Consider the following 18,516-nt stretch of genomic DNA (forward strand, 5'->3'; position numbering starts at 1 on the left):
CCTGATCCCGGGCGTGGCCAGAGCACCGGGGCCAAGGCGGGGCTAGCCTGGCGCTACACCGAGCTCCTAAGTGCCCCCAACAATGCCTGAACAGAGCTTCCAGAGAGGCCAGTGCAGCTGAGACGGGTTCGCATAGCCCACGGCCGAGCTGCAGGGGACCCCAGGGCTGGGGGAGGGTGGAGGTGCGCAGGGGAGCGGAGGGAGGGGCGGAGGGAAACCCAAGCTGGCACCTACAGGGAAACCGAGGGCCTGCATGTCCCTGCAGGAGAGGCTGGGCCCTGCCCCTTGACCCCTGCACTGTGCCTCTGCAGCTGTCCGGGGCTCCAGAGGGCCCGAGCAGCTCCGTGGGTACATCTGGCACACGCCCGGCTGGTGAGGCGAGGACGTCGGAGCCAGGGGCAATGCCAAGGAACTCGAGTCTCACTTGCGACTCTGGCCACACCCCCCAGAGGGCTGCTCGGCCCTGGCCCTGCACGCCTCAGCAGAACAAGCTCTGGCCGGCGCGTGGGCGGACCAAGGGCACGCGGGTGGGCAGACGGACGCTTCTGCCCGCAGCAGTCCCACTCGGCCCCGCAGAGGCCAGGGCCCCGCTGCCCACCGGGCCCAGCGCAGGGCAGGCACCTCCCGATTGGCCACCTCCAGGCTGCTTCCTGCCAGCGGCTTTGAATACACGGAAAGAGCCCTGAGCGCGTTGCTGCCAACAGCCCTCGTGCTGCCGCGAGGAGCAGCAGGAGGGGGAGGGTGGGAGGGGCGGGGGCAGCTGGGTTTGCTCCCAGGGCGGCCGCACCCCTCTGAGGCCCCAAGCGGCTGAGCTCTGAGAAACACGCACACAGGCAGTGAGAATGAGGCTGTCCGGCTGAGTGCCGACACGCAGTGACCGGCTTTTCCCCTGCAGGGTCAGGGTCCCGCCCCCGCCACTGCCAGCCCAAGCCCCTACTCGAGCAAACACGCCGCGGAAGAGGCACCAAGGGCCCCAGGCGTGGCCCTCCTGGGGGCTGGCCAGTGCCCCTGGCTGACCCAGGCTCTTTTTAGCCGCGGGCCCGGGAGCTGCAAGGGCCCAAGCGTCCAGACTCAGCTGAGCTCGAAGGCTGTCCCGCCCCTGCCCCCGGGTCTGTCCCCAGCGTCCCAGACAGACGCTGCCCCCGGGAAAGGCACCCAACCATCCCGCCCTCTTGGGGGCTACTCTGCAGCCAGCGCCTGTCTGATGCCCAGGGGCACCCAAACACGTGTGCAGGCTGTGGCTGGGCTGAGCGGAGGTCCGCGCGGCTCTGAAACCCACTTCCCGGGACTCCTGCCCCCCCACGCGGCCCGTGTGGCCCCTGCCCCCCCACACTGCCCCAAGCCGAGCCCCACCGGGCCCCGGAACACAAACCGCCTTCCTGGTGCCACAGGAGGGTCAGTCTACACGGGCAGACCAAACGTTCTTCCAGAAACAATTTAATAAAAACTGGCCACTTGCAAGAAACACCCACCGCATGCCCACCAACCCGAGGGAACTATGACAAAATAGAAAATTCACCACGTGGTGATGGTTCACGGGCAGAATCTCGCACACGCAGCCCTGCTAGTGCTGGACACGGGCGTCCCGCAGGCACTGCCCGGCCGGCCCCAGGGGCAGAGGAGGAAGAGGAGTCGGCGGCATTCCCAGCACAGGCTAAGCCTCAGACAAATCTAGGTACTTTTTATTTCCTTTCACCGACTGCCAGGGCTGGAACCAGATAAATAGAAGGCACAACAGTTTTGCTCTGGGTTTGTGTTATTTGGATCAGGGTTGTTTTTTTTTGTTTTGTTTTTGTTTTTTTACAAATACAAACTAAACATGGAAAAACTACCAACAGGACCTAAGCGTTCAGAGAAAGCACGTCCCTCGTTCTCAGACACGCGAGCAGTCCGACAACCGGGCCCCCGTGGCGGACGGGCTGTCCAACGTCCTGTGGTCAGGAGCAGAGAGGCCCGGGGTGCCCCGTCCAGCTCTCCGCCCCCCGCAGAGAGCACCGGAGGCTGGGCTGGTGGCGTCTCCACCCCACAGATGGCCACGGCTTGCAAAGAAACAAATTGGGTTATTCCTGCCTTCAACAACGCTGACCAAATCCTGCCCTCCTCACAGGCTTTGAAAATGCAGAAAACGAGAAATATTCCAACGAATGAAGGTGGGGCGCCGGGGTCTCAGGGCGCGGCACGAAGCGGGACTCGCTCTTGTTCTCTTCTGAAAAGTCCGTTTCCCTAAAAGACGTTCTGTGAGATCAAAGTGAGGGCTCGGGGCGGAGGGTGGGCGGCTCGGCCTCGCCGCTCACTGCCGGGGGGCCAGGCCCCTGCCCACCCCGAAGCCGGGCTTGGGCACCAGGCCCCCCCGGGGCGGCCCTCGCAGGCCGGCGCCCAGCCCCCCGCGGGGGCCCCCGGGGCCGCGCAGGCGGCTGTCACGCCGGTCCCCCTCGCGCGCGGCACGCGTCTTCTTCTCCTCCACGTTCAGGCGCACCTCCCCGCGGAACATGATGGGCTGCAAGAGGCAAGGGGGCGTCACCGGGGCAGGCGGCCACCGCCCCCGCACCGCTGAGACGTGCCCCCCGCAGCAAACAGGCAGGGCCAAGCCTGGGCCGTGCCCGGGCACTGCCCACAGCACAGTCTACCTGGCACACAGGCAGGCCCAGGCGAGTCGGGCCCAGGAGGGTGGGGGCAGCCAGACAGGCCCCCGGCTGCTTCTGCCCTGGGGCTGCCGCCAGCACAGGGGCCCACAGGGTGACCCGCAGGAAACCCTGCCATCCCCTAAGTGCCGTAGGTGGGTCACTCATCGAGGGAGGGTCCAGACATTCCCAGACTCAGGCCCCAGTGCTCCTTTCCCCGAAATGACAAACGTCTTGCACGCACACTCATGCACACGGGAGCACCTGCACGCGAATGGCTCCTCAGTCTCCTAGGCGCGAGCCCCAGAGAGGGGCTCAGGCCAGAGTGCTCAGTGCATGCATATGCCCTGGGCTAGCCCTGGGGGTCTGTTCCCTCAAGACGCCCAGGACCGAGGGACTCCGACCTGGTGGCCCTGGCCTTCTCTGGCACAGGAGGGCACGGCAGGAAGGGGGACTGGTCACTGCACTGTCCAGGCCTGAGGACAGCCCCGCTGGGGTGTGGCCACAGCAGGGCTACGGAGGACAGAAGAGCCAGGGAGGCAGCGGCGGGGCGGTGCAGGGCAGGGGCTCACCCGGTTGCTAAGGACCTTCTGGACGGGCTCGGCGTCATCGAACACCACGAAGCCGAAGTTGGGCAGCTTGCCACCGCTGTTGATGCGCAGCTCCAGGACCGTGCCGTAGGCTGCGGGGGGCGCGGGGGCGGTGAGGGCGCGCGGGGGCGGGGTGAGGGGTGGGGCGGTGAGGGCAGGGCCGGGGGCGGGGCGGGCACCCACTCTGGAAGAAGTCCTTGAGCTCCGACTTGTCCACCTCGTGGGGCAGGTTCCCGATGAAGAGCTGGTGGCTGTCCGGGTGCCGCACCATCCGCCGGGGCTCTGCGTCCCCCGGCTCCGCGGGCTCGCGCACTGCGGCACAGGTGGCACTGAGACGCTGGGACCCTCCCCCTCCCGCTGCGACCCTCTCACCCCTCCCCGCACCCCACTCACCGGGCCGGGGTCCCCGCTGCGGCGGTGGGTTGAGCCGCGGCTCCCGCGCCCGCTGGTCCCGCTGGGGCCTCTGCACCGGGGCCTGCGACTCGGGCTTCGACTCGGGGCGCGGCTGCAAGACAGAGAGTGAGGGCCGTGCGCGCGCCGCGGGCGGGACCCCCGCTGGGCAGCCCCCGACCCCGCGTACCTGGGGCGCCGGCACCCGCACCACGTGCGGCGGGATGCCCGTCACCGGCACGGCGCCGCTGGGACGCAGGTTCTTGCTGGTCACGGAGGCCCAGGAGAAGGTCTGCAAACAGGCCACGTGAGCCGCCCACGCCCCCACAGCCTGCCGGGACTCCCGCCGCTGCCCCGCCCCGCGCCCTGCTCAGGCGCCGCCGGGCAGCGGACACCCTTCCGGGACATGCTGCTGGCGCCCCGTGGACAGGCACTGTCCCGAGCTGAAGGAGGGGCCCGCGAGTCCTGGGGCAGCCCCTGGGAGCAGCATCTCTGCTGGCCAAACTGACCAGCTCGGGGTCCAGCGGAGGGACAGGCCCCACCCTGGCCAGACACGGCCACCCACCCGCAGGTCCTCCTGGGCAGCGGGGCCCAGGTCCGCGGGGGCCGGCGAGGGGCTCTTCTGGGCGTCGTCGGGCGTGGCCTCTTCCAGGACAGCCTCCGGCTTCTCCTCGTGGGGCTCGGGCACAGACTCCGGCTCCACCTCGGGCTCGGGGTCCGGCTCGGGCTCCGCTCCAGGCCCCTCTAAGTGCCCCTCCAGGTCGTTGCTGTCAAAGGGCAAGTCACAGCGTCTGGCCAGGCCCACGCCAGCGCCCCCCCCCCTCCCCCGCGGGAACGCCCGGGCCACCGGGTCAGCCAACGCCCCCTCCAGATCACACACGTGGAGGTGAGACCAGGCCAGTTCCTGGAGCACGCGGGACCCCGGCCACCGGCAGCACCCAGGGCCGAGACTCCCCCACCAATCCCAGGAGTGTGCCCCGAGCACTGCCAGGAGTGAGCCCTGAGCACTGCCCGGAGAGCCCCGTGCCCACCTAGGAGGAAGGGAGGTGGCAGCAGTGGCAGGACTGTTGACACCAACTGCTGAAACAAAGCGTCGGGACGGACTCTGCCCCCACAGCATACATAAGGGGGCAGGGGATCCCGGGGGGCAGACCAGCCCCGCAGACCGGCCCAGGGCCAAGGAGCCAGCAGGCGTTCCTGCGGGCGGGCCACAGTGACCCTTCTCTGAGGAACTCGGGGACGACGGCAACTGTTGCCGTCGGTAACAATGACCAGCCCCAGCCTCCGCGGAGAGGACGGAAAGGACAAGGTCCCTACCCGACAGCCTGGTCGTAGAACGTTCCGGCATCATCGGGGACAGCTTCGGGCGTCTGCTGTCTCTCCTCAGGCTCCTCCACCTCCTCCTCGGATTCTGAACAAGAAATTCAACCGAGCTGAGCCACACCGCACCTGACCTGCCCGCGAGGCGAAGGCCCTGGGGCCACCCGGGGCACTTGTGCTTCCTCCACACCCGGCGGCGCCCGCCCCGCACACCCGAGCCACCCCGCACACCCAAGCCGACCCGCACACCCACGCTGCCTTGCACACCCAAGCCGGGCTCAGGCCCAGCACGTCTCCTACGGCCCCCAAGCAGAGTCGGGCGCGAGCCCTGAGCAAGGCTGGGTGCCCAGTCAGGCAGGGGTCTCCTCCCCAGGCTGCCTGCCACGTGCTCCAGACAAGACCCCCGTCCTGGAGAGCCGAGCCCCCCGCGTGCCCGAACTCACCCTCCTGCGGCTCCGTGACAAAGCCCCCGAAGACCTCGTCCTGGTACCTGAAGATGTCGTTGTGGACGTAGAACTTGTTGGCCACGGAGCCCTGCAACGCGACAGACGTCTGGAGCTGGGGACGTGCCGCGGACAGACACGTCCCCTCCCGGCTCGGCATGGGACACTCAGGCACTGGGTGGGTGAGGGGCCAGCACACAGGGTCGCCCGCGTCGCCCTCATGGGGAAAAGTGGCTCTAGGACACGTGGAGTCACCTAGAGCCCTGCAAGTGACCAGCGGCCACTCGCCCCCAACCCTGGGACAGTGAGGGCCGGGGCAGCCCCTCCTGCTGGGCAACCTCGAGCCTGTCCACGGGCGCTGCCCCTCAGCCTGAGCCTCTCGGCGCCGGACCCTCCGGGGGAACCGTGGCCTTGGCACGCTCCATCTGGCAGCACGAGGTCCCGGGCACAGCACGGCCGGACGGCGCCGGGCGACCCCTCCCTGTGGCCCGATCCTGGGAAGACCGCAGCTACCACATGAGGCCACGGGAGCCGCAGTGACCCGGCAGACTCGTCCAACAGGACACAGCAAGCATCATGGTGCTACTGTGGCCCCCCAACAGGAGGCGGGGACCATAAGGCCAATCCGGGCACTGCCAGGAGTCAGCCCCGCGGACGCAGACAGGCCCTTCCGAGGGACCGGCCAGACCTGCGCCACCCCAGCCGCGGGCCCAGAGCCACGTCAGCTCACGGCCCAGCCGGTGCCTGAGCGACCGCTTGCATCTGCCCGGGAGCCGCCGTGCCAGGGCGAAGCCCCAGGTGCCAGCCCCGAGGGAACCTGAGCACCAGCAGAACCACCGTCAGAAAGGACACAGGGAAGGTTCATTTTCTGCAGGTGACGCGCAGTCACACAGCTCTGTGCCCGGGTGCCGGCCCCGCCCCTGCCGCCGCGCCCACCTACCTCGGGTGCCAGCACAAAGGTCTGCATGAAGCGGCGCAGCGCCTGGTTGTTGTTGGACAGCAGCCCCATCACCTGCACCACCACGCCGTCGTTCAGCGTGGCGTGCGCGTCCACGTGGCGGATCTTCGTGTGGCAGTTAGTGAAGTTCTGGGACATCACCTTCCTATGGATCTCCTGGGGGCGGCCCAGCCGGAGTGACCACCTCGCCAACACCACCGCGCCCGCAGCCCGGCCCGCAGAGCCCCCGCCCACACCCTACCTTCTGGCCGTAGACGGCGTCCGCGGGCTTCCCGTTGGAGTCCAGGCCCCCGTGGACATAGGAGGAGTTCTTCCCGTAGAACCTGGCGGAGACGGCGGTGTCACGGCCCCTCCCCTGCCACCCCCCTCCGGTGCAGATGCGTCAGCACAGGAAGGCAGCGCTGGCACCGCCGGGAGCCCCTCGGGGCAGTGCCCACGGCAGCGGGCCCCAGAGCCCGGCAGTCAGGACCCCCAGAGCGGAATTCCCCGCAGCCTTAACTCATCAGCTGCCTGACTGCTCCGTTCCAGGACAGGCTGCGTCAGGACTCGGACCCTGAAGTGCGTGTCGGCCATGAGGGTCCTCCTGCCCCGCCCGGGCAAGGCACTCCACTGCCTGACGCCTCCCCGGGCCGGGACCATCAGCCGCACCTGCTTGTCCAGGCTGCACGGCCGCCCAGACCCCTCAGAGCTGAGGCGAGCAGGCCAGGCAGGACGCGTGCGTCAGTCAGCCCTGGCCGGCTCCGAGCAGCAACTCCACAGGCTGAGGAGCCGAGCCGTGCTGGACCCTCAGCAACCACACGACTAGAACAAGCAGAACTTTAACCCTGAGCATCCAAACTTCCAAAATGGGGGCTGGAGCGATAGCACAGCGGGTAGGGCGTTTGCCTTGCACGCGGCCGACCCGGGTTTGATTCCCAGCATCCCATATGGTCCCCTGAGCACCGCCAGGGGTAATTCCTGAGTCCAGAGCCAGGAGTGACCCCTGTGCATCGTCGGGTGTGACCCCCCCCCAAAAAAAGCAAAAAACCAAACTTCCAAAATGATGTTCCTCGGGCCGAGAGACAGCACAGCAGCGAGGGCGTTGCCTTGCGCGCGGCCAACCTGGGTTCAACCCCCAGCATCCCACATGGCCCCCCGCGCACTGCTGGGTGTGACCCACGTAAATGACTCCAGGGCCCGAGAAATAGCGCAGGGGGCACTTGCCCTGAGTGTGGTCAACACGAGTTCATACCCTGTGGTTTCCAGAGCACAGCCAGGAGGGTCGAGGGCCGGCCCTGGAAGCCCCAGGCATGGCCAGCTGTGCCCCGCCCGGATCAGCAGGGCGGTCCACGGGAAGGGCCGCCCAGGTCAGCACAATGCCGCCACGCCCTCACCCAAGGGCCCACAGACAACAGCACTGTGTGTGAGAAGGGGTGGGCGGGCAGAGACCACCCGACACCCCGCACGGTCCCCCGCCCGGAGCCAGGGCCCCACCAAGCCCAGGAGCAGCGGCCAGAGCGCGCCCAGGGGCCACCTGCCCCCTGTGGCAGGAGGGAGGCTCCAGCTCTGCTGCCCAGCCCCCCACGGTGCTGCCACAGCCACAGCCACAGCCCCGCGGGCACTGACCCTCTCCATCACAGGGCCCCGCTTACCGGTGCAGCATGTCGGGGGCCTGGTTGAGCAGCGTGTAGTACTGCCGCACGAACTCCCGCCCGACCAGCAGGGGGCTCGGCTTCTCCATCACCATCGCTTTGACGAAGTCGACCTGGGGAGAGGTCACAGGTCAGCATCAGGAGGCACGAGCCCACCGCCTGCCACCACCCACGAGCACTGTGCCAGGAGCAGCCAGACAAACGTGGCCCAAAACCAGGAAGCAAACTCAAGGAGACCAGGCAGGACTGGAGCCTTTGCCTCTCCGCCGGAGACGGCCCCAGGGCCCTCAGCTGAGTGGGCTCCGGCCCGGCCCGCACAGTGCACACCTGGGCAGTGCACACCGGGAGCTGCGCCCTGCGTCAGGATGACCGGGACTGCCGGGGCTCGGGGGAGGGGTCTGCACACGGATGACACCGGGTCCAGCCTTGGGAGCACCTCCGGGGCACCCCTGCGAGCCCCACCCACAAGCACGCCCAGTCGCCAGCCCCTGGGAGGGCATCGCCAGAAGGAAAGCCCGTCTGAGGCCCAAAGCCTGACCACGGGACACACTGGGCCCGGGGGGAGGCGGGCGGGGAGCAGGGGGGAGGCGGGCCAGGTGGTGCAAGCAAACCCAAAGGGCGTGAGGAGGAAGCGGCTTCTGTGCTGCCCGGGGGGGGCCGTCGGGGTGGGGGCACCTGGACACTCCCGAGTGGCCCCGAGCGAGCGGACGGTAACAGTCAAACGACGTCCCTGATGCTGGGGAGGCCCCGCGCCCGGGCCCTGCCCCGACCAGTGACAGGCCCAGCACTGCCCGCAGGACTCGGGCCCTTTCCCGGCAGCGACCCCCCCGCAGCCTCGGGCGCCCAGGACCCTCGCACCCACACGCAGCGGGCGGCGACGGGTCTGACGTCTGGGAGCAAGATGGCGCCCACGCTCCACTCACACCCGGCTTGGCGGACAGAGCGGGCGGCCCAGGGAACTGCCGGGCCTCTGGGAAGGGGGGCCGTGCAGGGGCACCCACGCCACACGCCCGCCAACGGCGCTGGGCCCTGCCAGCTGGGGCGGGGCTGCACAGACCCACCCATGGGTGCCCCGTCCAGAAGGCCGGGGCCTGCCAGGAGACCAGTGCCACTCCTCAGAGGGGACCACAGAAGGGGCAGTCAAGAAATTAGGGGCAGGCTGGAGTGACAGCACAGCAGGTAGGGCGTTTGCCTTGCACGCGGCCGACCCGGGTTCAATGCCCAGCATCCCATATGGTCCCCTGAGCACGGCCAGGGGTAATTCCTGAGTGCAGAGCCAGGAGTGACCCCTGTGTATCGCCAGGTGTAACCCAAAAAGCAAAAAATAATAATAATAATAAAATAAAATAAAATACAGGGGGGTGGGCTGGCAAGACGGCACGGTGGCGAGGCCCTTGCCCTGGCTCAGTCGCTTGCTCCCCTGAGCCCGCCCGGGGCAGAGCCAGGAGGAAGCCCCGAGCACTGCCAGGTGTGGCCCAAACAACAAAGATGCCAAACAGAGAGCGTTGGTGCCAACCCTAGCGTCAGCACGTAACTGGACCGGAGACATGGGACAGGAGGGCACCCCCAGCCCGCCAGGAGGGGCCGGGGCACCCCCAAGTGGACCCAAAAAAAAAGACCTTTACGTAAAGAACGCTGCAAGGCTGCAGAGACAGCAGGGCGGGAGGGAGTTTGCCACCGCACGCGGGGGACCCAGTTCCACCCCGACCCCGGCACGGTCCCCGACCCCCGGCAGAGTCCCCAACCCCAGGGCTCGCCAGCCAACTGCCCACACGCTGGGCGCTCTCGGGCCGGGCCGAGGAGCAGGCCTCGCCCCAGGCAAGGGTGCAAGTGGCACCCGCCCTCAGCAGTGACCCGGGACCCAAGCCCGAGGGAAACTGATGACGCTCCACACCTCACCCTCATCTTGGCAAAAATGCAAAATCAGTCAAAAACACTTGAATTCCTATTAGCACAGCATCCATTTTCGATGGGATTCTGTGTCCAGTGACTCCCGCTGGCCAGTCCCTCCCCCCTCCCTGTGCGCTCACCCCAACACTCTCGGGGCAGGTCCCAGCTGGGCTTTCACTCCAGCAGGGCACCTCTGGGCCCAAGTCACAACCTCCCAGACAGGCCTGGGCCGGGTGGGGGCTAGCCCTCGCGCTCGGGCACTCAGGCCGTGGCTGTGAACAAGGCCTATTCCGCCATGCGTGAGTCAGAGACGGCCAGAGGGTCTCAGCAAGGGAGACGCTCACTGAAGGCCCCCAGCTAGGGCCCCGACCTGCCAGCAAAGGGCCGGGGCAAGTCCATCTGGGAGAGGTCAGCTTCCCTAGTGCCGTGGACGCCAGAAGGCGTGGCAAAGCCGAGGGGGAAACCGAGCCCAGGGCTGAGCCCCCGGATGGCGGCAGGGACCACCAGCAGCCGGAGGGCCACCCCACTGTCGCCAGGCGGGCAGGACCAGCACTGGGGCCGCACCTGACCGCCAGGGCGGGCCCGAGCACTCAACACCACGAAATAGGATTTCTACGAAATGACTTATCGATCCAGTTTCTGATAATCCCATTTGCCATTCCGTTGAAACAAGCAATATAAAGTGACTTGTTTTCTGCCTGCGGGTGGGGGGCAGGGGGCAGGCTGGGGGGCAGGGGGCACACCAGGGACATGGCGAAGCCAAGGTCACACTGGTGGGGGGTTGGCACGGGGACCCCAATGCCGAAACAACCGAATCCGACAACTCTGAGCCCCGCGTGATGAAACAGAAAACACTGACAGTCAGAGACGACCCGGTGGGTCCAGACCACCGGCAGGCGGCCGGGGGGGGGGGGGTGGGGGGGTGGGGGGCGTGGTCCTGAGCAGCGCCAGGAGCAGGCCCGAGCACATGCTCCACATGGCCCCAAACCAAGCAAGGGAGACCCTACGCACACGGGAGATGCACACGGGAGATGAATACAGGGACAGGAGGCCCTGACGGAGGGCGGACGGACAGACAGACGCCCGAGTGGGTGCTTCGGGCCCCGCCGGACAGCGTCTGACAGACCTGCGTCCCCGTCATCAGGGCCCAGACCCACGGGGCTCACCAGTGCTCACTTCCACTGTTCAAACTCAATCTGCCGGAGGGACAGGACAGCAGGGGGAGACGCTGGCCTTGAACTCGGCCATCCCGGGTTTGTTCCCCACACCCCAGGGTCCCCCGAGTCCCGCCAGGAGTGATCCCCGAGCACCGGGAGGTGTGCCCCCTCCAAACATTCTTTGGAAAGGGCCAGACAGGCGTGCTCTGGAGCGTGTCTGAGAGAAAACCTCTACGCAGGAGAGACAGCAGAGCGGAGGGCACTTGCCTTGCACGTGGCCAACCCGGGCTCGAACCCGGCATCCCATATGGTCCTCCACGCACTGCCAGGGGTGATTCCTGGGTGCAGAGCCAAGAGTCAGCCCTGAGCATCGCTGGGTGTGACCCAAAAACTTGAGAGAAAAAAAAGGAAGCCCACCCCCAGAAGCCAGAGCGCCCTCCGCACGGACCACTGGCCCTCGGAGCCCTGCCCCACATCAGGAGCTGCAGACAAGCAAACCTCCACCAACAGGTGCAGGGCCATGCCAACCGCGGTCAGCTCAGAGCCCATCAGCAGGGCACAGTGGACAGCGCCAGGGGCCTGCCAGGAGGGATTCCCAGGAGCCAGCCCCGGGCTTGGCCCAAACACCAGACCTGCACGCCACGCCCTGGCCAGCGCGGGCTCTGCCGTGGGGGAGTGTGGGGGGACGGGGTGCCAGGGGGAGAGGCCGGGCCAGGCTCTGCCAAATGTCCTCCTGCCACCTCTAGGGATAGACAGGCAGGGACAAGCAGGCCACAGGGAGACGGGCGGTCTGGGGGCACCTCGAGGGCACGACCGAGCGACCTGGCCATCAATAAGCCCAAAGCCAAGCCAGGAGAGGCAGCACGGCCCCGGGAGCAGAGCTCAGAGCTGCCCGCACCCGGCTAGGTGTGGCCCCAACCCAGCCTGCAGCCCGGCGGGCAGATGGCCAGCTCGCGCCGGACAGCACGTGTGCCAGCGCAGGACGCGGAAAGAGCGAGCAGCCTGACTCGGCACAAGTTTCTCAACCTGGTTTACTTAAAAGGAAACGGGGCCAGAGAGACAGCAGAGAGGGGAGGGAACCTGCCCGCACGAAGCACCCGGCACCCCCCGAGCTTCCAGTGACCCAAGCACAGACCCAGAAGGAACTTGGGCATCGCGGGGTTCCCCCCACCCCCTAAAAGAGACAAACCTTCCTGAGAAACCTTGAATGAGGAAACAGGCAACAGTCACCCCGGCCAAGCCAGGAGCAAGCACGGGCTGACCGAGAGGGCCACCACCAGGAGGCCCCAGCAGCCCAGGCTCCGTGACCTGGGGCTGGAGGCCTAGCAAGTCCACCCAGCCATGGTGGCAGTGAGTCATCCCACTGGACACCGGACAGACATGGCTGGGCTCCAGGGGGAAGGTCAGGTGCCCCGACCTGTGGGAAAGCTAAGGAAACACCCAAAGGCCAATCGCTTCATCACCTTCTGATCAGGGTCAGCTGCTGTGCGTCCATCCATCCCCCTGCCCACATCACTAGTCAACCCTGGACAGCCAGGGCAAGCTGTCCAGCCCCCCAGGTGGGGCCCCCGAACAAAAGGGAGAAAGCTGGCGGAAGGTCAGTGGACAGTCACCTCTCACCTCGAGAGGGCTTCCAGAGCAGAAGGAAACCGAGTCGCCAGCTCGTCTGGGATCCTCGGGTCCCTCCAGCTGGGCTTCTCACTCAGGGCCGGGGCAGGGCAGAGCCAGGAGCAGCCCTGAGCGCCTCCAGGTGTGGCCCAGCAGCCCCGGGTACCAAAGGCGGGAACCACCTCACAGGTCATCAGAGAAGCTCACAGGACACATACCCAAGGACCAAACTGCTCCGAGGCTTGTCCCTGAGCCGGAGCACCTACTGGCCTGTGCGGGGCGCGCCAGGGCCACTCCTGGCCAGGCCTGGGGGACCTCCCGGGTGCGCCCGAGGCAGGGGCTGACTGCTGCACCATCTCCCTGGCCGCCAGCCTTTCTGTTCTCAACCTACTTAAAATTTCCCCCTTTGTCAGCTCTGACTTCGTCCCAGACGAGAACACAAAATCAAATCAACACATAAGGCATATCGGAACGCTGAAATACTTTGAAACCACCTAAATAAAATGTGGAAAATCAAGTGGGCAATTTTACTTAACACTTAAGGAAAAGAGTGGCATTTTATCTTTAGATGCTGCCTCACCCGTACGCCTGTGGACTCCCCCACCATCCCCCAAACACACACACGGGGGGCTCTGCCCAGGTTTCCTATACAAAGCAATGAACCGCTTAGAAAGACCCAGTACTGGAAGTGTCTGTCGCTGGCCGGTGGGGATTTCCTCAGTGTTGCCGAGAGCGGAGTGGACCGCACCACGGTGGTGCGCACTGCACGCTGTCCAGGTCGGGATAGGGGCTGGAAGGACGGAGAGCAAAGGAACCTTGGTGGGCCCTGGTTCAGGGCCTACCAAGCAACAGGGGCTCCCTGGTCGGCAGACTCCGTCCAGAGAAGGCAAGCACACAGGCACATACCTATATACCTGCACACGTGCACACACCCCCACGCACCCTCACGTCCTGCCACGTGCTGTTTGCCGGAGGCCCAAGCCAGGCTTTGGATCTTCTCAACAGTGGCCGAGAAAACGACCCCAAATTTTTTTCCAATTAACACGAAAGGTTAATTTCGTTGCCTGGGCTGTCCTTCAAGGATATAAAAAAACCCGAACTCAAACCTTCGACTGGAAGTTTAAATGCGGGTTATAGGAGCCCGGACACGTGACCAATTCGAAAGCTAAGCCCGGAGGGGCCGGCGCGGGTCACCCGGTGAGTAAGGATGTCACCGCCGCCGCGGTACTTTGTTTAGCCCGGCCCGCCCCGGGGCGACGGAAACGCGGGCGGCCCGGCCGGACTCGCTGGCCGGGGGCCGGTCACGCGTCCCGCTAGGCCCAAGGCAGCCCGGGGGCCCGGCCCTAGCAAGCGCCGGTCAGTGCGGGAATAAAGGCCGGGCGTGCGGGCAGCTGCAGCGAGCGGGGCGCGAGGCGCGCGCCAAGCAGGGGACACGAGGGGCGCGGGCTCCGGCGCGCGCCGGGCAGGGGACATGGGGTGGGGGACACAGGACGGGGGCTCCGGCGTGCACGGGTGGGGGGCAAAGGGGAAGCTCCGGCGTGCATGGGAGAGCACAGAAGGCTTCCGTGTGCACGGCTGGGGGGCACGGGGAAGCTCCGGCGTGCACGAGTGGGGTCACGGGGGGAGCTCCAGCGCGCACGGGTAGGGGGCACGGGGGAGTTCCGGCGTGCACGGGTGGAGGGCACGGGGGGAGCTCCGGCGTGCGCGGGTGGGGGGCACGGGGGGAGTTCCAGCGTGCACAGGTGGGGGGCACGGGGGGAGCTCCAGCGTGCACCGTGGAGGGTCGAGAACAGCCCCGGCGCTGCAAGGGGGCTGCCGCGCGCCCCCGGCCCGCACAAAGGCCGCGCACCTGTCGGCCGCGCCGGGCCCCCCGGCCGAGTCCCCGCGCGGGCTCCGCTCCCGTCCGCGCCCTCGGTCCCGGCCCCCGGCCTGCGCCCCAGCCCCGGCGGCCGCGGCGGGCGCGTGGGCGCGGCCCCGGCCCGCGTGGCCGTTGGGCGCGCGCGGGAGGAAGCGGCCACGCGCGGGCCTGCGCCTGCGCCCGCGCCCGGCCGTTGAGGCCCGCGCCCGCCCCGCGCCCGGTCCGCGCCCCCGCGCGCCCGCCCGCCCACCGCCCGCGGCCCACCTGCGCGGCTGAACGGGGCAGCGACGAGCGAGGCTCCGGGCGCGGGAACGCGGAATGCCCTCACGCAGCGGCGTCCGCACACACGCGTGCTCCGGCGCCGGCCTATATATGCGCGCGCAGCCCAACCTGCTGCGGCCGGGGCGGGCACCCGCCCGCCAATCCCCGGCGCGCCCTCCGCGCCCCTCGAACTGCCATTGGTCGTGCGGCCGGGATGGAGGTGGGGCTCTTGATTGGCTTCGGCTCGCGCCTATAGACCAAGAGGGCTCTCCGTTCCCTAGTAACGGACTGGCAGGCACAGGCACCAATGATTTACGGGCACGGGGAAGGAGGGGCGGGGAACTCGCTTGAGTGATACTCGTCGCAGCCAATAAACGCGTAGGGCTGCTCCGATTGGCTCAAGCACCTTCCCCGGGCGGAGATCCGCTCTCCGTACAGGAGCGGTTGCTCCACAAGGTGGGGCCCGTGTACTTTGGGGAAGTAAACCCCAAGTAAGCAGGGGGTGGGCGCGGGAAGGCCGCGGCTGGCCAGCCAATGGCGGCGCGGAGCGGAGCTGATTGACGGGCGGCCGCGGCCGCCGGGCCCCGCGCGCCGGCCCGGCGCCCCAGCTGTCACCCGCTTGCAGCGGCGCAGCCACGTGCGGGCCGAGGGCCGCGCTGACCACCCGGGACGCCCGGGCCCGCTTCCGCAGCGACCCCCGGGTGGGCACTCTTTGTCTTCTCGCTCCGATTGGGGCTGGAGGCCCTAAGACGCCTGCGCGCCCCCCCAGGGCGGGGAGAGGGCGAGCGGGATGGGTTTGCCTGGAGTCCCCCAGCACCCCTGCGGGTGGCGGGTTCCAGGGGAAGGGCTCCAGCCCGGCTCTGGGCTCGCGTAGGGGGGCCTGAGTCGGGGCCCGCACCGGGCTGGGCATTTACACAGGCTCTGCTTTATGGGTTTACATTCTGGAAGGCTCCGCCAGCGGCCCGGACTTGGCTGTGGTGCCCGGAGCCTCGGACCCCAGCACCCTCTGCCGCTGTCCAGCCCGCGGACAGGCACGGTCCAGGCCCCCATGGTCAGGCCCCACAGTCGCTCTCAGCGGGAAGGAGCGCCGAGAAGGGCCGGTCCACGGGGGTCCCTGTGGCTAGGAGCCCGGGCAGAGCATCATCAAGCCCGTGTAGGGCAGAGCCCCTCCCCACCCCCACCCGCCCGGGGAGGAAGGAAGGGCCCCTCCGAGTATTTCCCCAAAGGCCATGGAAGCTCTGACCTAGTAGGTCTCCTGACCTCTCACCTCCCACCTCTGCACAAGGCCTGGGGCTGCCCACAGGAAAAGGAGGTGCCTGAGGCAAGGGAAGGAGAGATGGGTGTTCCCAGTTAGGAAAGACAATAAAGGGGTCCCACAGCCCCGGGCCAGGAGGACTGGTCCACAGATGGAAGCTTGCCAAGTCGGGGAGGTGTGTGTGTGGGGGGGGGAGGCAGTTAGGACCGAGGAGGGAGGATTATGACTGATAGAAATGGTCACGCTGAGGGCTGAGGGCTGATTGCAAACTACAGTGCTCGGAAGGAAGGGGAGAAAGAAGAAAAGCATCTGCCAGAGAGGAAAACTGGGGGTGTGGGGGGAGAGAAGCTGGGGACGTTGGTGGTGGGGAATGCACAGTGCTGACAGGAAGGGTGTTGGAACATTGTATAACTGAAACTGAATGAACAACTTTGTAACTGTATCTCACAGTGATTCAGTTTCAAAAAAGAAAAAAAAAAAGGAAAAGAAAGTGGTCCCAAGGGGAGGGTGGACCAGGGATGGTTCAATGGCTGATGCCAGGCTGACTGCATGCTAGAGCCCAGGTTGGAGCCCTAGCACTGCGTGGAGTGAGCACTGCACCTGGGGTACCAGCCGAGAACAATCCCCCCCTCCCACCCCCGTGCCAACATTCTTCCTTCAGGTAGAGCTTTGGAAAAGGGGCTAGTGAGCGCACAGCCAGTAGGGCACTTGTTGCGCATGCAGCCAGTGGGGCTCAATCCCCAGCACCCCTATTGGTCCCGAAGCACTACCAGGAGTGATTCCCAAGTGCAGATAAGCTCTGAGCACTGCAGAGGGGCCCCGCCCCCTCAAAAAAAGTTTTAAAAGACTTCCGAGTTCTGATCTACCCTCCTCCTGACCTACAGCCATCCCAGGTGCCGCTGAAGTGTTTGTCTGTTTGGGGCGGTCTGTTGTTTGGGACCGACCCAGCAGCTCCGGACAGCAGCCTCAGTGCTAAATCCTACTCAGGCTCGGCCCTCTCAGCTGCCTGACACAGCCAGGAGGCAAAGGCTCCCGGAATTTATGACACTGCAGGTCCTAGCAGATGGGAAACTAAGGCAAAAGAAGCTCGGGGCTGGAGAAATAGCACAGCTGGTAGGGCGTTTGCCTTGCACGCGGCCGACCCGGGTTTGAATCCCAGCATCCCATATGGTCCCCTGAGCACGGCTAGGGGTAATTCCTGAGTGCAAAGCCAGGAGAAACCCCTGTGCATCGCCAGGTGTGACCCCCCCCCAAAAAAAAAAGCAAAAAAAAAAAAGAAGAAGCTCAATAGCTAGGGATGGTTCATAAGGAAAATGACGGGGGAGGTGTAGAAGGGCGATTAACTGTTCATTTTACATCCAGTCAAGGCAGAAAAAGAGATGCTGGGGGGGGGAGATAGGGGCAGATGTTCCGCTATTGTGGGGTGCACAGCATTCAATGCTCAGGGGTGTTGCTCAGTGCTGGGATCAAACCCAGGGCCTCAAACATTCGAGGCAGGGGCTCTGCCACTTGTACTTTTTGTTCGGGGGCCACAACTGGGAGTGCTCAGGGCTTCCTCCTGGCTCTGTGCTCAGGAATCACTCCTGAATAGACTGGGGGGCCATGTGCGGTGCTGAAGTTTGAACCCGAGCCGGCCACGTGCAAGGCAAGTGCCTTTCCCGCATCCTCTGGGCCCGGTTCTGCCGCCTACGCCCCATCCTGGCAGTGCCACAGTTGGTTTATTTTGGGGTGAGGTACGGGAAGAGGGTTGGCCATATCCTGCAGTGCTCAGGGGCTATTCCTGTCTGTGTTCAGTTGACCTCCTGGAAGTGCTCAGGGGACAGTATGTGGTGTCAGGGGCAAAACCAAGATCAGCCGCATGAAAGGTGCGCCTCAAAGCCGTGCTCTCTGCCCAGCCCTGAGTGGTGGTTATAAAGACTGAGAAAGTGCGTATATGTAATGTACATGCGTGTTGAGGTATTTCTATGCAGCGATACACTTTTAAGTACATATTTAAATATTACACCTACGTGACCTAAATTTCCAGAGTATTTTATCATTTTGAGGGGGGGATTCTTTTTCGGTTTTTATTTTTAGGTTTTCGAGTCACACTCATCCAAAGATCCGCCGCCGGCCAGCTGCTCAGGGGCTTGCTGCTGGCAGGGCTGAGGGGGCCACGCGGCGGTGGGGACTGACCCCAGGCCCCGGGCCTCCCGCGTGGGCCCCGGGCACCCCTGGGAGAGAAGCTGGGGGTGTAGCCCAGCGCGGCCGTGCGTGGCACCCAAGCCCCCGGAACCTGGGCAAGGAGCGCCTCCTGCAAACCACGTGCTGCTGGAATGTCCCCTGCGCTCCGGTCCCCAGGGCGGACGCGGCCCCGCAGACCCCGGCGCGCTGCGCGGGACCCACTGAGCCGCGCGGGTTGTGGAGGGGCCCGGCCGGAAGGCCGCGGCCGGGCGGGCGGGGCCTGAGGGGCGGGGTCTGCGGGCGCGGCGCCGATTGGGCGGGCCCGGCGGGGGCGGGCCTGCGGGCGCGACGCCTATTGGGCAGACCCGGCG

At 66.4% G+C, this 18,516-nt stretch overlaps 1 protein-coding gene across 1 annotated transcript; it reads right to left on the reverse strand.

The window, feature by feature from the left end:
• Nucleotides 1–1,421: 1,421 nt before the first annotated feature.
• Nucleotides 1,422–14,868, reverse strand: G3BP1 (G3BP stress granule assembly factor 1). The gene is made up of 12 exons (XM_055128992.1): nt 14,731–14,868; nt 7,954–8,066; nt 6,564–6,645; nt 6,305–6,478; nt 5,365–5,455; nt 4,919–5,012; nt 4,167–4,368; nt 3,792–3,893; nt 3,605–3,716; nt 3,395–3,523; nt 3,194–3,303; nt 1,422–2,497 (listed from the first exon to the last, which is right to left on the reverse strand). Exons 2-12 carry the CDS (start codon nt 8,046–8,048, stop codon nt 2,291–2,293), a joined length of 1,398 nt encoding a protein of 465 aa, XP_054984967.1. The 5' UTR covers nt 8,049–8,066; nt 14,731–14,868; the 3' UTR covers nt 1,422–2,290.
• Nucleotides 14,869–18,516: the final 3,648 nt, after the last annotated feature.

This window comes from Sorex araneus, chromosome 2, assembly GCF_027595985.1.
Source record: "Sorex araneus isolate mSorAra2 chromosome 2, mSorAra2.pri, whole genome shotgun sequence".
Classification (NCBI taxonomy): domain Eukaryota; kingdom Metazoa; phylum Chordata; class Mammalia; order Eulipotyphla; family Soricidae; genus Sorex; species Sorex araneus.

What these genes read in the sequence shown, in the direction of transcription:
- G3BP1 (XM_055128992.1), bottom strand. Translation starts at nt 8,048, where the DNA reads ATGGTGATGGAGAAGCCGAGCCCCCTGCTGGTCGGGCGGGAGTTCGTG. An exon ending in TTCTACGACCAGGCTGTCGG is followed by an intron (nt 4,369 to 4,918) that starts GTAGGGACCTTG and finishes GCCCTTTGACAG; the next exon opens with CAACGACCTGGAGGGGCACT. An exon ending in AGAAGGTCCTTAGCAACCGG is followed by an intron (nt 2,498 to 3,193) that starts GTGAGCCCCTGC and finishes TGCCTCTTGCAG; the next exon opens with CCCATCATGTTCCGCGGGGA.